This window comes from Falco biarmicus, chromosome Z (genome assembly GCF_023638135.1).
Source record: "Falco biarmicus isolate bFalBia1 chromosome Z, bFalBia1.pri, whole genome shotgun sequence".
Lineage (NCBI taxonomy): Eukaryota > Metazoa > Chordata > Aves > Falconiformes > Falconidae > Falco > Falco biarmicus.
This window is the reverse complement of record NC_079311.1, coordinates 56,001,238-56,020,896: the sequence shown is the minus strand read 5'-3', so window position 1 is coordinate 56,020,896 and position 19,659 is coordinate 56,001,238. Positions and strand designations below refer to the sequence as shown.

Sequence of the window (19,659 nt, the reverse complement as noted above, 5' to 3'; positions counted from 1 at the left end):
AAAAATCCAACTCATGCTGTTACACAATTTATAATATTCTCTCTTTTTCTTAAAAACTAAGGTTTTTATCTTTCTGGCTTGCTCAAGAAACAACCCAAACCCAAACACAACCAAGTAGGTGTTTTAAAAATAAATAGAACTAAGCTCTAAGGATTCACCTCTATTTTATTTTTATTTTGTCCCTGAGAAGTGAGCTGATATACTGAACTATGTAACAAAATGGCAAACTTATGCATAACAATGTGCAATGTTTGTTAAAGCATTTTACTACTGTATGCAAATAAAATGTTGCCATTGATGCTACTGGGGAAAAAAGTAAGCTTTTAAAATTAGCTGAAAGCAAAAGTTGATTCCAACAGCTTGCAATACCACAGACAACACATACTAAAGCTGTTAACTACAGGAAAATTGAAGAAACACAAATACTTTAAAAAGTATCATCTGTGAAGATGCATAACCTGCAAGTAACAAAGAAATACCTGAGAAGCATTTGGATGCTATAAAAATGTTTTGGTGTGTAGGTCAAGTTTGTACTAGTTGCTTCCTAGCTTTTGAAGAAAATAAAATAATCTCCAAGTATACTATTGTGCATACATCATAAAGCCTCAAAAATAATGTGGAGGCTGTATTTCAGTAAAAGCTTCATTATCTAAAATCAAATACAGTAGGTGAAACTGAAGAAATTTAAGGAATGCAAATTTAATGTGTGTACTTTTAAAACATCTCTCCTCAGTCTAATAACCATTGTTGATATATATCTAACCTAGAATTCTAAGCAGAACTTCCTGGTTTTTTAATCGGCAATCACCTCTGCATTGTAACCATACTAGACACAAAGTATCTGAGCTTGTTCAAGAGAAAGACTGATTTTTTTCTGAACTACTCCATTAGGAAGTTATTTAGTAGTTTATCATATAAGTTCTCTTATTATCATTTTAGGATATTGTGTCTTAACAAACTTGTAGCCCAGTTTTAAAGATGTCAGTGTTTCTTAGACTATGATACCTTACTCTCTGGTTTCAAAAATAATACCACTGTAAAAATGCCTAATTTCTCTGTTTTCCATAAACCCAAGACCCTTTTAAAAAGATGTGTAAATACTTGATACTTTTGACTCACAGCACAGTGGCTTGTTAAAAGGTAATTTTGACTGATCAGTATATCCATGAAACGTGAATACAGGAAAGACAACAGCAGAAAAATACAGATTATTTCCTACATAAAATAGAGAGCAGGGTAAGCAACATCTATAGGAAGCAGTGATTAACGATTTCTGGTTAGAACAGTAATATAAGTTAGCTGAATGTTATAATGTACAGTAGATAACGATGGTTATTGTAATCATTAAAAACTTCTTAGCTGAATGTTCAGCTCCCATAAATGAAAGCAAAAAGGTACAATCATTGTATGCAAGAACTGAAAGAAATATTTGAAATTAACTAGGAAAGATGGAGGTTTACTTCTGGAAAAAGAATTCAAAACGTACATTGTTATGAATGCTCTAAAGAAAAGGTAAGCATACCTGCATCAATTTCCCTAGACTAAGCCATAAAGATAATTCAGCTTCTGAGCCACAAGGTTCTACTCACGAAGAGCTAAATAAAACCAGGTTAAAACCGGAACTTGCCTTTAGGAATTGTATCTCTGATACATTTCCCTTAAATTATCTGAAAAGGAATGCTTATGGGAATGCTTTCATAGTAAGATTGTACTTCGAAGTGGCAAGTGTTTAGTGCCAGACTTAAAACTGTGCAAATATATCTGACATAATATTTGGGTTGGATATTACTTTATTTCTTCCTAACAATCTTTGTCAGATGCCCATCCGCTGTTAGTCAGGCCTGTGTTTGATCCAAAACTGATGGATAATATAACCAGTTAAATATCCTGGGTTTTCCTATCCTGGAAAACATTTAGGAGCAGGATGAGAGATGCAATCTAGGCCTTTCCTTGCAAGTCTGAGCCATACAGCAGGTCCACCTGAAAGGTAGGGTGTTAGCTATTATCTTCCAGCCAAGACTACTGTTAACAACATTTCTTCAGTTCAAAGATGCTTTAAGTCTCTCGATACATGGTGGTTGTTGCCAAACCACTGTCTCAGCTGGAAGACAGGACTATTGGCATCTGTGATTTGTAGTTACTCTTTTTTCTTGTTACTGGAACAAAGAAACAGTACGCCCACAGCTCATGCTGATCACAACAAACAGCATGACCTTCATCTGAAACTTGTTTGATAAATCTCAGGCCCTCGAATTCAAGCCCAGAACAAACTGATCATGAACACAGAAGAGCACTTTGGGATATACAAGTTAAGCACATACAGAAGGTGCATGACCCTCAGTTTAAGAAAAAAAAATGAAGAAAAATGAGCTGTAGTGTACGTTCACTCTACAGCCTTTGCCAAAAAGGGTTAGAAGTGTTTTTCCAATTAGATGTGTCTGACAGAGGTGACACAATTGGTGTAACTATACAGAAATAGTATATTGACTGCAATTTACCACTGGTTTAAAGGACAAAAGAAACATCAGAAATAGTAACAAAGCCCAACAAAGAGCTACGTTACCCTAATAATGCAAATTGTAATGTTCAGTCCTTTACTTATCTCTTAATAAATCCTGCTAGAATTCTTCAATACACTAAGATAACTACAATAAAAATACATACAGACATATATCAAACATTGAAACCAGAGACTAAACGTGTTCTGTGAATGTGGAAGAAATGTCACTTCAAAACCACAAGTTCACTTTTAAACTGAAAGTTTTACGTAAAGTCATTTTTATATTTAGCATTTCTCTTTTCCTAAAAAAACTTAGCTTCTGAGTGCCACAGGACACGAGCAATCTCAGTTTCCATTAAAATTAAGCAAATAAAATATACAGACATTTTTATTCAAAGTATGTGGAGTAACACTTGACATTGTATGACCAAAGACTACCCTAAAAGTAAGGTTACCAAGAGAGAATAGACCAAAGCTCATGACTGCTGCATGCTAGAGTGGCTGCAATGAAGTAAACAGGCTAGATTGTGCAATAATTTAATATATTTGTTAAATCTTTTCCTAAAATTACTGTTATAATCAGCACATTCCAATGAGATAAAAATATTCTTGAATCATCACTCTTGGCTTTGAAAATCCCTGTTTCTATTAGAAAATTAAGTAAGTAATAGTGGCTCATGAGTTTCCATTTTTCAACGAAAATTTCCTATATTTTCTTGGATAAACATCTTTCTATATCCTATTTAGTATTGCTAGTATTTTTGATGGTATGCAGAGCACAACAAATACAATTTTTCACAGTGCAACTGTCAAAGTCTGGCTAGGTCCTTGATCTCTACATTTTATCTATTTAGGATGCTGTGATTTTGGAAAGACAGAAAATATTTTACTGAGATCTGTGTACCCTGAACACAGGGATGAAAAAAGAACCTCAGAACTACTTTGTATGAATACTACACCAGTAGGGCTATGTTAACAATGCCTCTATTTCTAGGGTATGTAACTGGTCATCACAAGTGTAGAGAGGTCAGCCTGCTTTTATTTTAGACAAGAAGGTATGTAATGCAAGTTCCTGAGCAATGAGATAAAGCTTCATCTAGGAAGGTATACTGAGACAGCTGCTTTTAAGGATTTAATAATAAAGCCATTGTTATTATTAAGATACAACATGATGGTGGTCTTTCCTGACTCAACATTGCAGACAGGTGATAGAGGCTTCTGCTTCTCTCCTTTTCCTGTTCTCTCCCATGGCTAGCCTCAACTCAACATATAATCAGCTTTTCTAATACAGCACAGTGCTCTTCATGTAACAGCTACCTTACTCAGCAGCAGCATCCAGTGCCTTGTAGTTGCCATCCTTCACCAGTATCTGTAGAGATTCTCACAACAGAGCTTAAGATCAGTATGAATTTAGTATGAATGAAAGCGTGCCTGTGTGTATGTGCGTCCATGCACAAAAACGTGGATTAAAGGGATGCACTAACTGCTACACCATGCTGCATGTGTCATTTCATTCAAATATAATCGGGGAACAAACTGACATAATGTCAAGAAAATGCCACCAAACATACCTAGGTATGGAAATAAGGGAACTACTTAAGACATATGGTGGTGTTAAACAAAATAATAAAGTAAATAATAAAGGAAAGTAGTATCTACTCCTAAGAGTTATATAAGAAATTCAAAATCAGTTTGTCACTGTGAATCAAGAAGACAAGAGAGGTGATGATGATTAGGTAACTGGCATAACTTCTCCAGAAACAATTTCATAGAAACAATTCTAATAAGACCATTGTGGCATATGTCTTGGTGCATACATGTGATTTAGAGTGTGAGGGAATGAAATCTGTGAGTCAGCTTGAGTAGGTAAAATAAGCTTGCCTTGAGATTTTGTAAATACCTATCACCTTTTCTTACCATATAATCTTGTCCTTCTTTTTGTAACAAGAATTTCCTACATGATCATATTGGGAGACATCTCATGCTTCTGTATTATGCCCACTGCAAGATCGTTAAGACCATCTATCTTACCATGAATATGTCTTTAGTGCTGTAACTACTTCTGGAAGTGATAGTAAAACAATTTCAAATTAAAGTGGTATCTGTATTTGAAGTTCAAGTCTGAAGTTGTGTTTTCCATATCCCAATTGTGTCCAAGGCCACAAAATACACTTAGTAAGCTATACTACACTGTTCATTCAATTGGACTTTGAGTAATAGCTCTAAAGATGTCTTGCTTGATATGCTGCTGTTCTGCCTAGGAGTTTTATGAAATTACACACCTTAGATATTTCACTTTAGGGTAATAGGGAGGCTAGTGACATCAGTCAAATAGAAATAAATTTCAAAGAAATGTACTGATTTGTATTTTTTTACTAAGATTTTCTATTCAGGATAGTTTTTCATATACATATTCACACATTCTTTCACCACCAGCATAGCCCCTTGTGGTCACTGTGCCATTTTTCAAACACTTCCGGGCTTTCACAGGATCCTCAGGAAACACAGATGGTGAGGGAAAATACTTAAATCAACTTTCACACAAACCATTATAGTTACATTTATTCTTCACCAGGAGAGGAAATAAACACTAAACTGAACATAATCATAAGCTCTTCTATATGCAGCTTATATGTAAAATGTTGTAGCAATGAAAAACAGCAAAATCTGAAATTCAAGCTTCTACTGGTTTTCTTCAGCTTGTGGGATAAAACCTCAAGATAGTTAAGAAGAGTCTGTTCATGTAATATGTCACTTTATTATATTATTTCTTGCAAATTTATGACAATGCCTAGGTAAATACTCTTTCATGTCGACTGATACTTCTGTGACATCAATTGGATATCTAACAAACATTTTTCACAGCACAGAAGCTGAACAAAAATTGCATTAGTATTCCAGTTTCTCCATGTAAGCAAAAGTAAGGCTTTATGAACTAGAAACATTAGTAAGTATTCATGGTCACTTCACACTTTACCTCTGTTTTTGCTGCATGGGCTGTTGTCTCATAGCCATATATTGCATGTCCTCTTGTAGTCGATTAAGAGGAGAGTCTGGCTTGACACGAATCCCATAGTAATGATATTTGGAGTTCCCCCTTTATGAAAGAGCAAGAATTAAAAGCACCACTTTTATACATATACATTACATTTACTTTACAATTTACGTTAACTAGAAAATAATACCCACATATCAAGCCTGACTCTCCTGTCATACTTGTTTTACATAGGTGTCATTTTACAATCTTCAGGAAATTAATTCACTCTCTTGAACAAATATCATCCAGCATTTTAACTTGTAATCCACTTGAGTGCAAATAAATAAAATAAATACACCTTATCTAGCTATGGAGAAACACAATTCTTAGTAATTTCCAAACAACAAGTATATTTTACTTGTAGTGATAGAAATCTGCAGTGTATTTATCAAAATGTAAACACACATACACACAAAAACAGGAGAAGTAAAAGTGTAACAACATCTGGAAAAGTATAAAAATGTTTAACGTTAAGAGACTGAACTGACAGAAAAACACTGTAACATTTAAATACAGGTTTTATTTATTTTTTGGCTAGCAGCAATTTTCTTTCTTAGGATTATTACTTATAATTTCTATCGTAGTTCAGTATTTCATTAACACAAACCTAGTTCCAAGTCTTCTGGTCCGTAATCCCATGAAGATTGATCGTATGAGTTTTCCAAAGGAGGCAGCATTGACTGGATCCAACTTGTGTTCCTGACAGTGTCGTAAGTAATGGTTGTAAAGGGTACTTCTTGGAAGGCTCACTCCTTCTGCAGTTTCGTAGTTGTCTAAAAGCCATTGAAGCTATATCACATACAGAACAGAAAAAAACCCTACCATTATTACTTTATTTCAAATATCGTAGCCATACAACATTAACTTGTAACAGTTTTGAAACCACTCTCTTCAGGTCTATTAAACCATTACTCCCTTCTTCAGAGACTCCTTAAATGCTAGTTACACCATAGGATATTTAGGATCTTCAGAATTACCGGGAAAGGGAAGAACTCATTGCACTTGTGACCTCACATAAGCATCCACTTCTTAAAATATTTTTGATGCAGTTAAACACACCGATATGTGATAAAGGTATCTATGCTTTGGAGACAAACTGTTAGTACAGCAAAGAAATAAATAATCATGACTGTAATTCATATAAATTGCAGAAAACAAACCCCTTGGACTAACAACAGTTAATCTATTTTCAAACCTGAGCTATTATACTGTTTTTCTTTGCCTGATGTTAACAAACATTACAGCACTTAACTGAATAGGGTATTTTTTACTCTCTGATACATACAAGAAAACAGCTATTGCATGTAAGTCAAAGACCAACTTGGATAACACTGAAAACAACTGGTACGTCTATAAAGCGTTAGGGGTACAACCCCTTTCAATTGTACCTGTTTGCCATTGACTTCCAGGAGGAACAGAATAAGGTTCCTGGAAGAACATTTATCTTTTCATGTAATTGTGGTAGGTAATTTTAGACAGATGCAAGAGGAGACTTTTTATGTAACATCACTGACTTTCCAAGTAGTGCACACTCATGAAACACCTCTAGTTGTCACTAATACACAAAACTTAATACTTCTAGATTTAACATTATAGAAGAATGACAAAAGAGATAAAAAATAGTACAGGTTGAGGACTCATTTAAATTCCACTGGTTTAGGAGTTATATATGCTAACATCCTCTTTATCTTTCCCCAGTACTTGCGATGATTTCAGTCCCCTGAAATTTTCCTTTAGGTATAGCCTGAATGATTCAAAAATTTAATTTTCTGTTTGAATTTTATTTGTTTTCCAAAGTATTTATACCAAAATAGTATAGTGTGAATATTCAAACTTGCTGGGATCAGAGATCTTACTAAATCTCTGAATTTAATTTGATTATCCAGTGAAAATGCAAACTGAGGATATTGCATCTTCAAAACTTGTTACAAACATTTACTCTGATGAGCTAGATATTCACACAATTTTTTAATGATTTTCAATTTAGTCCAGCAAAACAGTAACTATTATAACCAAAACACAAATTAAGTGACAACAAAGGACATGCGTAGTCTATGTGTTATTTACTCCTTTGCAGAATTATTTTGTTAAGAGCAGTGCACAAATTCTATACCATTAATGTTCAGTGTAACTTATGCAAAGAACATGAATATTTTAGTGTGCAATAACTATGAAATATATCAGTCCTGACCTTTCCTTTATCAAAACTGTTTTGTACTAAAGTACAGTAGATAACATATAATTGAATTTATAGCTATGTTTTAGTCCCAGTGCAAAATGCACCACTACAAATGCAAAAACATTACTACAAAATTTACTCTAGATCATTTAAACATGATTTCTTTATTTGCTTTTTACTGAAAACATGCCCATAACTTTTCCATGTTTCTTAAACATAAGCGCTAGAAAAATATACAGAAGTAAGATGTACGTGCTTCTAAGATATAAAATTTTTGGCTCAGTTGCAGGTAATCTTGCATTTCAAATAGACAAAATAAAAAAGTACAGTTCATCATTTTTATCAGTTATCATAATTATCAATATATCATTATTTTAAAAGTCTTAACATTCACAGGTCCTTCCAAACTGAGCATCCGTCATTTTTAAATAAAGCTGAAGAAAAGGTGTAACCATAAACATTAACTATTACTGAATGTATTAAACTTACTTCATTTTACTGAATGTATTAAATATAAAAACTGATGACCTACCATAAGCCCACCTGGGCTTAGAAACAAAGGTAATTGTATCTTTCAACTGTTGCATATATAAATAAATATATTATACAAATTTATATAATATTTCTCATATATTATTAAATTTATAATTTAATCAGAACAGATACAGAATGTGCAGTATTTCTGTCTTCCCCAAAGGGAAAAGCTTTGTCAATCCCAAAAGACTAAAAAAAATAAATAATTATTTTCCAATTAAGTTCTGCATGTAGCATTAAAGGTATTTTCCTCCAGATGGCTTCTAACCTATCATGAATAATTTTAAGTGCACCTCATTAATGATATGAATTTTTAACAGATATTATTTCAACGATATCTTGTATTATTCAACACCAAAAAAACCCGAAATCAAAAGATCAATGCAACATAAGAATTTTTGTGCCTGTGTGGAGTTGCTTAGTAGCAAAGGCTTGAAGGCATTACTTGCTAGATTATAGCCTGGAAGAAAAAGTGCAGTTAATACATAATTTTAAAAGGAAAATTATCTCCAAACATTGTATAACTACTGTAAACAACATTAAAAAATCAACCATGTCTCTACCAAAATTTAATATAATTCTAAAACTGAGCTGTTCAGATTTGAATCCTAGTTCTTTAATTCATAGTACTGACTGTATTATGTAAGTAAAATGGGTAAAGGTATGAAATATTTACAGACAGACCTGTTCAATTGACTCCAATTAAGCTGCAATGTTTATAAAACATTCAACTATCAAGTAATTAAATAAGTCAATCTCATGCAGAAATAAATCGGGAAAGAAAAGAAAACAGAGGAGAAATGATGAACACCTTAAAATGAGCATACATGAATTTAGGCAAAAAAAACCCCACCAACAAACAAACAAACATACAAACAAAAACCTAGAAAACCTCTTAGAGGTATCAGGGTGAAAATTCCTATCCCAAAACTAGCATTCTCCCACAAATCAATAGATCATCTGCAAAGTGCAACTTAATTAAACTGACAATGCAGAATTCTATTTTAAAACCTATTAAACACAATTATTTTAATCAATTCCAACCCAAAACATTGGAGGTCAAAATCAACAACAGTTTAAAGAGACAAAGACTGCACCTATACTTAAACTTCCTCCATACTGTCCTTGAGTTTAAAGGCAGTAAGCATCGCCTTAAAAATAGGCAAAACATCCAGCAAATTTGATCTAGATTGGTAGATTGGTAACTTCTTCCAAAATGACCAAGGCTAGGAAAGAGTGATTGCCATGAAAATATGCCATGAAAATATTTTTTTTTTCCTCACAGTCAAAGATATACCCCTATCTGAATACTTTTTAAAAAGCTTTCATAGTCAGGAAAGGAGTATCATGAAAAAACTTCACAGCTGGATGAGAATCTCATTATTAGAAACACATTGTGAACAGTGCATAGCACCAGAAACAAGTGGAACGTAGTACACTGGGGCATAGCAGCTTATCTTATATTTCTTCTTGGTTTTATATGAAGATTCTGGAGTTCATAACAGGATTAAACACAAAATTATCAATAGTTCAAGTGTTCCAAATCTTAAAGTAAATTTCTGTCACTTTGTTAGAAAAAGTTACGGTCCCTTTAAAAATTATATTTAAACAATAATTTTTATATTATCTGTCTAATATTATCTATTATTATTTAGATAATAATTTTGATATTGTCTTATCTTCAAAAAAATTGTTTCATAAACATCCAAAGTCCTTCTGTATAACATTTTGTGTAACTTTTTGTAAAACGATTTTCCTCTTTCAGTTTGGGCATTTTGTAGAGGAAAAAAAGTTTGCTTAAGATTTCCAGAAAACATTTCTTTTTTTGACTTTGACATAACTAGACCCATACAGAAAAAATCCAGAATCCAAATCCAAACCTGCTTAAACATACATTTTTAATTTGATTTCTGAGGAACAGCTTCTACCACTATATTCTTACATTAAAACCAAATTAAATTTCTTCTGTAAAACAATAAATAAATTTGAATTCATACAATTAGTAAAGCTGAGAAGGAAAAAAAGAGGTAAGATGAATACAAGCTAACATGGAAAAAATACAAAGTACAAACCCACAAATACCAACAGAAAATAAATATTTCAAGAAAGACCAGCAACTTACAAAGTCATATTATTATTTATATAAGTTTAAAACTAACTTTGGGTCTTTTTCCATTATTTTAAAGTACATATAATGGATTTATCACTATATTTTGGAGATCATGTTTTGACACAAAGATCTTTTAGCTTTGTATATGGGAAGTTCTTAACTGAGATTTGCAGAGTAAGAACAAAGCAAAAGGCAGCTGAACAAGACATTTTTGTGTACTTCAAATTAAGATAACGCTTTCATTTTTTTTCCAAGTCATCATAAGGACCTTTAGGATTCTGAAGCAAGTAATTTAATAATTCTATTCAGAACAAATGAAGAAACACCTAAAAATAATCTAACAATATTATTTAAGTATGCTGTGTGTTCCTTCTTTCCCTCTTCACATGCCCCGAAATATAGGGCACACAGACTTTGCTTTGTCAGCAACTTTATTTAAAATGTCAAAAGCCAGCTAATCTAGAATTATTTGAACTTCACCTTAACATTTACACTATAATCTGCAAAACAGTCACATGTGTAACTTCTCTTCACATAGGTGTGGAGCACAGGAAACAGTAACACTCTGCAATATACCATAAAGACATTTCACCTGACAAATTAAAGCCACGGGTGATGTAGTAGAAGACTACAAACCACTAAGGTGAGAAGATCAAGAGCAAAAAGTAGTAATAAAATAAAACAAACATTTAGAGGCAGGCTAAGCATGCAGAACAAGCAAGAGAAAGTATATGTGAAGAAGAAACAACTTACATGGCTGTTGAGAAGAGAGCTTCTGTGAGTGGACAGACCATCAGACTTTTGCAGTGTCTCAATCGCCATTTCAATCTGATAATAGATGTCATTAAAAAAAGGACTCAAGACAAGATAGCAAAAAAGCCTGATCAGAGAAGTTTTGACAGATTGCTTACAGATCAATCAAAATGCCTGCTTTATTCCTGGCTACAGCATATGTTCTACTAAGAGGCCTCATTCCAGAGTACCAGTGAACACACACCTCAGAAAGGCATTTTGCTCGCATATATACTGCACGATCACTGCCTCAAAGTTCATTTTGCCTTCCAACCTGCTCAGGAAACTAAATTAGTAGATCTACTGGTGAGCTGCACTGAAACAAAAATAACCCTGATTGAACAAAAATATAATTAATAATATTAAAAAATAAATAAGCAGAATTTTAAGAAAGGTCCCCATATGTTTTCCCTTCAACTGCATCAGAAACATACATGTACAGCTTGCAATAAAAACTGAATTAGAAACAAAACTTTAGCTCTCTGGAATCACAGAATCAAATCCCACACTCAAATAATTCAATAGGTTTTTGACCATTAGTTTCTCTGGGACAGGACATCCCCCTTACTGCTGCCAGCACTATGCTTTGAATATCCCCAGTTGCTAAAGTAAATGGAAAGTCAGGAGTTACACAGACTACAGGATCCAGCTTTTGGGAGAGCAGATTTTTTGATAATAATTTTGCCTTTTAAAAGGAGAAGAAAACATAGCCCTACTAAAATACAAAGTAGTATCTCTTCAAATGCACCTGTACGAATACTCTCACATCCATTCTCATAATTTTCTTTTTTAATATCAATGGATATTTTGATCCGTTCAGTAATGACAGCACTAAAATAATAAAAAAAAAGAACCTAAGTATAGTTGAACTGGGGAGCTACAAGGGCAAATACAACAATGAAAATGACAGAGACAATGGGATGCACAGTAACAAGGCACATAATTAATCAGCTACATTAAATGGCCAAAATGAAAGCAATGGAAACCACTACTTATACTTTCAAACACAGTTATCATTCTCTGTGTAGATGTTTTTTAAAGAGCCCTCGCTATCCTACTTCAAATATCACAGTACTATCCAAAATTTTAGTGGCATAATTTATCAATATTGGCTGAACTCACTCACTGTATAGCAGAAACTGAAAAATACAACAGTTGATATTTGAATTTACTGTACATATAAAATTAGCTTTTCCCTTTTTTACAGGGCAACTGACAAGTTTTTATTGTAATAATTGAGAGAATTCACTTCTTGCTTCTCTCTTACAACTGCTTAATATTAGCTATACTAGCTTTTTTTATAAAAAGTACATTATTAAAAATACACAATTACTATGTAAGAAAACATACTCTTACACAGCAATAATGGTGCAGGTTTTTTAATACTCTGATTTCTTGTTGCTTCAGTGGAAAATACTATGAAGCCAAAATATTCAATCACACAGGAAAAATCAAATTTTAAAAGCATGCCACATGACAAAGGCTACAAGTTTAAAACACCATCACATTATGCTCAACTTATTATAAACTGTAGCCATACAGTTTGCCATCTTAACACAACACTACAACCAAACAATGAAGACCATATACACATTTAAATCCTAATTCCGAATCTTAGGCTATTTGTTTTATAATGCTTAGTCCACAGAAGTACTATAGTACTGCGGTTAAACCTTCTGCTGCTCACTGCCACTACCATTTTGTTGCAGCAACTTGCAGCCTTGTTTGTTCAGAGAATCAATTTGTTAACACCTTGTAGTAATCGCACTTAAGGAGTGGCACTACAGGTGACACTCATTCCTCGCTGCCATATTGCTTCAATGCCTTTTGGTGATATGCAATGAGCCAAATGAGGAAACTGTTTCTTTTTTGTCATCTGGGACATTTTTGTTGCTGAAGTTTCTTTTAGAAGTAGATTTTATCGCTGTGGCCATTGAAGACAATGAATCTTGTGTTCACTTTTATTGCATGGTATAAGCAGTGCTGGACCACCACTACAACATGCTAAATACTTCATCAAGCTCAGAAAGACGTGTGTTCTATACTTAAAACACATCTTCATCATATTCTGCTAGGGCAAGCTTCAAGAAAAAACTTTTCTCAATACTAATTATCTTGTTCACTATTTCTAGTCTAAATTTTGTTAGAATGAAATTTCAGCCTTATCTGACAGATACACGTCCCTTCAATGACAGAAAGACCTTCTTCCTATGTAGACTATACAATCACTTAACTATTTTTGAGCATAAAATACTTCTGATTTGCAGAAAGATTTTCTAGACAGTAGGTCTAGAGCCATCTAGACTTACTAGACATCTAGACAAGTCTAGAGCTCAAAGTCATCTTGCTCTTTCTGAAAATTTCTGTCTACCTCTTGTTTTCTTCCATTCCTCAGGGCTCAATTCTAAGGCCAGTTCTGTTCAGTATTTTTATGAATTATCCGGATGCAGGAGTTGAATGCACCATTAGCAAGTCTGCTGATGATACCAAACCAGGAGGTCCTGTTGACGCTCTTCAGGGATGAGAGGCTTTGCAGAAGGATCTGAATAAATTGAGGCACTGGACAGCCAACAGTGACATGAAAGTGACAACTCAAAACGCTGGATTCCACACCTGGGACAGAGAAATGCCAGGCACAAGTTCAAACTGGGAGAGGAGTGGCTGGCGAGCAGCCCTGGGGAGAGGGCTCTGGGGGTGCTGGGCGGCAGCAGGCTCCGTGTGAGTCGGCCACGTGCCCTGGCAGCCCAGGGGCAAACGGCACCTGGGGGACACCAAACACAGCGTGACCAGCAGTGGAAGAGGCGACCAGCCTGCTGCGCTCAGCGGTGGCGCAGCTGCACGCGGGGTACTGTGTGCACGCAGCTCTGGGCCCTCCACTTCAGCAGGACGTGAATTCAGGCCCTTGAGCGCATCCAGAGGGCAACAAAGCTGGTGACAGGGCTGGGAGGAATGTCCCGTGAGGGGAGCCTAAGGCTTCGGGCTTGTCCAGTCTGGAGAGAAGGAGGCTGAGGGCTGACCTCGTGGCTCTCTGCAGCTCCCTGAGGAGGGGAAGTGGCAGGAGGCGCTGAGCTCTTCTCCCTGGGACCCAGCGACAGGACAGGTGGGAATGGCGCAAAGCTGCGCCGGGGGAGGCTCAGGCTGGGCATTGGGAAGCATTGCTTTACCGAGGGGGTGGTCACACCCTGGAACAGGCGTCCTAGAGAGGTGGTCAGTGCCCCGAGCCCGTCCGTGTTTATGAGGCGCTTGGGCAATGCCCTTAACAATGTGCTTTAACTCCTGGTCAGCCCTGAAGCGGCCAGGCAGCTGGGCTAGGTGACAGTTTTAAGTCCCTTCCAACGGAAATATTCTATTTTATTCTAGTTTTTTATTCCAAGCTTTTGGGTTTTCAAGATGATCTATGTGACACAGAGTACTGTGTGTATAGGGAGTAACAGCTACCTGAGTAAAAAGTTGTTTATGTGAGGGATCTGTTCCTTCAAGCTTTTAAATTTTTAGTTTTAAGTTTTTGCCAGGGCCTTTTATTTAGGTTCTAGAAAAACTGAAAAGAATTTCACCTCTATTCAAAACAGCATTTAAGCACATAATAGATGTTAGGTAATGTTAGGTAATGCACTGGGTTTTATTATGATTTTTATTATGGTATTTTGTGGAAAGAATATGAAAATAATTTTAACATTCAAAATTATATTCTGCATAAATACAATGGGAAGACTGATATCCTTGCAATTTTAGCGATAAGCAGTGAGATTCCAGGCACAACTAACTACATACACATCTGAAATGCTAAATGACAAGAATTACACATTCATTTATTTGAATGTTATCAGTCATACGTTTCTCCTGTTCTTCTCCTAACACAACTAAAAACATTTATTTATTAAAACATTCTGACTGATAACTGAAATGTACACAATCAGTCCCACAGCAACTGCAACAAAACCATGTTAAATGTTACAGGACTGGCAGGAATGATAATCAGTTTGTATAGTAATATTTAACATGAGCAGACACTACATTAGAACATGATAGCTATGAAAAACGTGATTGTAAATTCTTCCTTCAACTTACTTTGTTTTCCAACTTGAAATACTGCCTGCATTATACTCTGACACAGTTGTTAATGATTAAGGTTATTTCCCTGGAGTTAAAAAATTCAACAGTTTGATCTCAGTATATGCATTTGGAATCCTACAATGTTCAGTCTTTACATGATCTACTGATTTGAAAGCTATTAACTGTTCTTGCTAGCCTATGTCTTAGTGTTCATTAACATGTTACTAGATAAATTATGCAGAATAGTCTCAGGTGTGTACAGCACAGACATAGAAAACACATATCCCAAACGCACTTTGAAAAAACTGCCTTCCTCTTAGGAAGAAGAAAGAAATAGTACTTTTTCATGAATCAACTTACTAACCAACAATTCAGCTAATTAAGATGAAGTATTTACAGTAAGTTGTTCTGAGTAGGTCAGGACATAAAGAAAACAACCTGCAGAAGTTTAAGCCCTGATTAATTTGCAATTAATCTGATACCCTACAATTTATTTTTTTTATCTGTTTCAATTTGCAAACCACCCTCCACCAGCAGCAAAGCAGGCAACTTTAGGTGGCATCTTAAAATTCAAAAAAGATAGCTCTGGTTTCTACCTCTACAGGCACCTCCCATTCAGAATGCCTTTTACCCACTTCCAAAGGTTTGCCCTTTTAGGCTTTAAAGGAAGTGAACTTCTTCTAAAGGAGCTTTCATCACATGCTCCATTATGAAGGAATTGCTAATTCATCATCATATGTGTATAAGAAAGATTAATTTGGTACAGCCACCTCCGTCCTGCATACTTGTGACAACTGTGCTTATCTAAATAAGGTGTATACACATCATGAACTAACCTGAAGCTACAGGATAAATGGACTCAGGACTTTTGAAAATGTGACACTTTCACTCTTTTGGAATGCCACAAACATGCATTATGTACGGTGGCTTTCAATTCTGTTTCAGGAGAGTATTGATGTATGTCATACTGTTTTCCGAAACTTATGCCAGACCGTTGTGTTAGGCAGACAAGTTTGGCCAGGAAACATGAAGCCTGAAAATGAAATAGTATAGAACTAAGTATAGTTCTATAAATAGTATATATAGTTATATAAAGAGTATAACACTAAGAGAACTCAGGTCTAGCTTTTACAGGTGGAAGAATTAAATCTAAACGATTTGCACTCCTCACAACAGACAAAGCTGTAGCAGCACCTGTACACAGATTCTTTTAAAGGCTGTTGAAATGAAAGAAATGTAAATATAGAGGAAGGGGAGAACACAAAAAAAATTTGGTATTTTACATATGCTGACCTTAAAAGAATGCTGATAAACCTTAAAAACTTAGGAAAAAAGCTTTTTTGTTTTTCTAAAATTGCTTAATTTGTAAATACAACAAGTTTAATATATATAACAGACACGGGTCAAAATACCTGCTGCAAGTGCACACCTCCAGAGGTCTGAATGTACGTAAGGTGTGCATACTGACTAACAAATAGAATATGTTCTCTAGTGATTACAAAAGAATATATGGATGCAATGTAGGGGGAAAAGCACACCTAACAGCCACAGACTGGAAAAACAATAAATGTTTGCAGTTTAGGTCAGATTACTTTCTCCTTCCCAAATTTTCAAAATGAAACACTGCTGCCCATGTTTATCCTCCTTGCTGGAAGTTCTCAAACCTATGGTCAAATTGACCAATTCACTGTCTCTCACCTGGATCATCCAGTTATTTGAATACCTCATCTCTATTATATGCATCTTCAAACAGATTCTAAACTTTTTTTTCTTTGCGGTCATTTTCCCCAAATTTGGTACTTGTTAAAGGAAAACAAACAAACAAACAAATGAAATCCCCTGTCCACCTGATTATAAGGACTTCTAGAACATACATATTCCACCTAACACTGAAAAACACATGGAAATGCACTGGAGTTACTCACACCAGAAAATCAGAATTGATAAATTAAAAGGAAAGTTTACTTCAGATTATTATTAAAATGAAATTTGAAAACATTTATGGCAAGACAGCCTTAGAGACAGGTAGAGTGGCCATTTTTGAACAAATGTGTATTTAACCAGAAACAAAAAAATCCAGTCCTTTAAAAAGGTGATGCCTCCCTGCCATTGATGATCCGACTGTCATGAGAACATCAGTGGCAAGTCATCTTGCATGCAGCTTATGCATGTTCAAATAAAAGTAATTAACAGAAATTCTCCTCACAGATTCAAACATACCTATTTTTAATATCTTATGATTTAAAACCATGTGTTTCTTACAATATTATTTCATTAGTAATTGGAATGTTACACGGGAATAAACTGAGTTTCCAACAACACTACATCTTGATTTTTGATACAAAAATACCAGAGTAAATATTCAATTGCCAAAATCGGCAACAACTTAAGAGGTGCTACCAGCCTTTTATGCAGAAAACACACCAAAAGCCAATGACTGAAAGCTGAAGCCTGACTGTATCAGGAAAGAAACAAGTAGTATAGGCAGGTGAAGCCAGAATGCAGACAGGGCAGGTGTTGCTGAACTTGGTAGGGTCATTCTCCCTTTTCCTTGCCTTATGAAAAGGGCACAGCCTCACCCAAAACACTACAGTGGAGAAGAAAGGCACTCAAGGGGGCAGAGAAAAAGATGTAAGTTACTTTGGCCACCTTGGTAGACTCAAACCTCTGGAAGAGAGAGGGAAAAGCCATGATGCTCCACAGCTCTGAAGAAGAAACCAAAACAGGAGGAAAAGTCTTGGAGGCAGGTTTGTAAAGGTACATGATCCACAAATCCTCTAAACTTCCCATCCCACCAGTTAGTTCATACATTAATACCTTTTTAGCAGTAATAGTGATTAACCATTCTTATGACTCATTTAAAAGAAAAAAAAATAAAATACTGCCTTCCTGTATCTGGAAACAGATGCCTGTTTTTACAAAAGATGCCACTGCGCTTAGTTGAAGAAGTCACAAGTAAATGTCTTTGCAGTATAAGAGGTCAAACCAAATGATCTAATAATCCTTTGTAGCACAAAAATCTGTGCATGTTTGATTTGGACAGAAATGGCCTTTTTTACACTAAGATGGACCCATCTAAATAAAAAATATCAGAAAAGTTAGGGAATGGAAGAGGAAAAAGTTCTTCTACTAGGAAAGTGATTAATAAATAAAATCTCATCTCAAACTATTTTCCAAATTATAACCCCTCCACCTTTAATGGACCACTTAAACATTTGGGGTTTTTTTGTTCTTAAAATAATTTCATAAATGCATATAGTTATATATGCCTTCCAAAAAATTATATTATCAGGATATGGTATTTATACCGGGCTTTCTTACTTCCTGTTGTTCTCCCTCCACCAATTATGACACATTCTGGGTACGCACCATCCTTCCTTTAAAGCTACAAGTAAATATCACACAGTGCTTTACTACCAGACATAATGTGTAGTGATACATTATATCCATATTAATTTTGATTTACTTTCTTGCACATTTAGATTTGTACTGAAATAGGACAAATCTCTGCAACAGCGTGAGTGGCGATCTCCTGTTGGTGGTGGTGACTGATTGACAACTGTATTGCAGATCAGTCATAAAGCTTGTTAGAAAATGAGACTAGTAGATGGGAGCCTCTCACTGGCTGCTAAGTGTAACACTTTATTACAAGAAACCATATGAATTTTTTAACCTTGTGATATTATGAACTGTGTTTGTTAGATCACCCTGTCCTATCACAAGAACAGTCCTAGATATTTACATATGGAAAAAAAAACCTGGAAGCACATTTAGATTCCATTATTAACATGGCAATCCAATTTTCTAGTTAGTCTCTTAAATACAGTTGCCTCTTCCTTAACAACAGCTGCCAATAAACTGAACAGGATTTTTAATTACTCTCATACAGGTTTCACCATGAAAATTTATTTCAAATAGATACTCAGCTAGGATAAATCACTTCTTATTAAATGCAATCACAATTAATTCTCGACCAATACACAAATATTCACATGCAAACGGTCATTTTGGAAAGCTGTTTATCTACCTAATATCTAGAAGGTCTTACAATCTGAATGCCTGTCTGTTTCAGTGAAAAAATGCTTCATAGTAGGTGGGCAGTGGTTTAACAGACCAGCAAAAGACGTAATGGGAAGAGCAATGAAATCAATGAAAATGAAATGAGTAAAGAAATTGTCAACAACTGTCTTTCATGCACACTAACATAAATCACTACTGTATATAGGTTGGAATAGTTTTGATAGTGCACAACTAATATTTTGGCTATAAAAACACTATTATCTGCTACAGCTTAAGCAGGACAGCTTTCTTAAATGAACGTTTTGCAGAAATGAAAATGAATGAAATGTTACAAACAAAATATTTGCTCTTTATTAAACCCAAAGCAGAACTCAAAATTACATTAAACCATAAAGAAAATAATGTAAAGATAGACTTGATGTAAAAAGTCCCTG

At 34.9% G+C, this 19,659-nt stretch overlaps 1 protein-coding gene across 4 annotated transcripts in view; it reads right to left on the bottom strand.

The window, feature by feature from the left end:
• RFX3 (regulatory factor X3) overlaps positions 1-19,659 on the bottom strand; it is a 128,091-nt gene that overhangs the window by 25,681 nt on the left and 82,751 nt on the right. For 3 of the 4 annotated variants that reach the window (XM_056324083.1, XM_056324086.1, XM_056324085.1), the window contains exons 5-7: positions 11,114-11,188; positions 6,145-6,326; positions 5,478-5,597 (exon numbers count right to left, since the gene is read on the bottom strand). In XM_056324083.1, coding sequence (XP_056180058.1) covers positions 5,478-5,597; positions 6,145-6,326; positions 11,114-11,188 — 377 coding nt within the window. The remainder of the gene's footprint in view (positions 1-5,477; positions 5,598-6,144; positions 6,327-11,113; positions 11,189-19,659) is intronic. The other variant, XM_056324084.1, reaches the window with a different exon arrangement.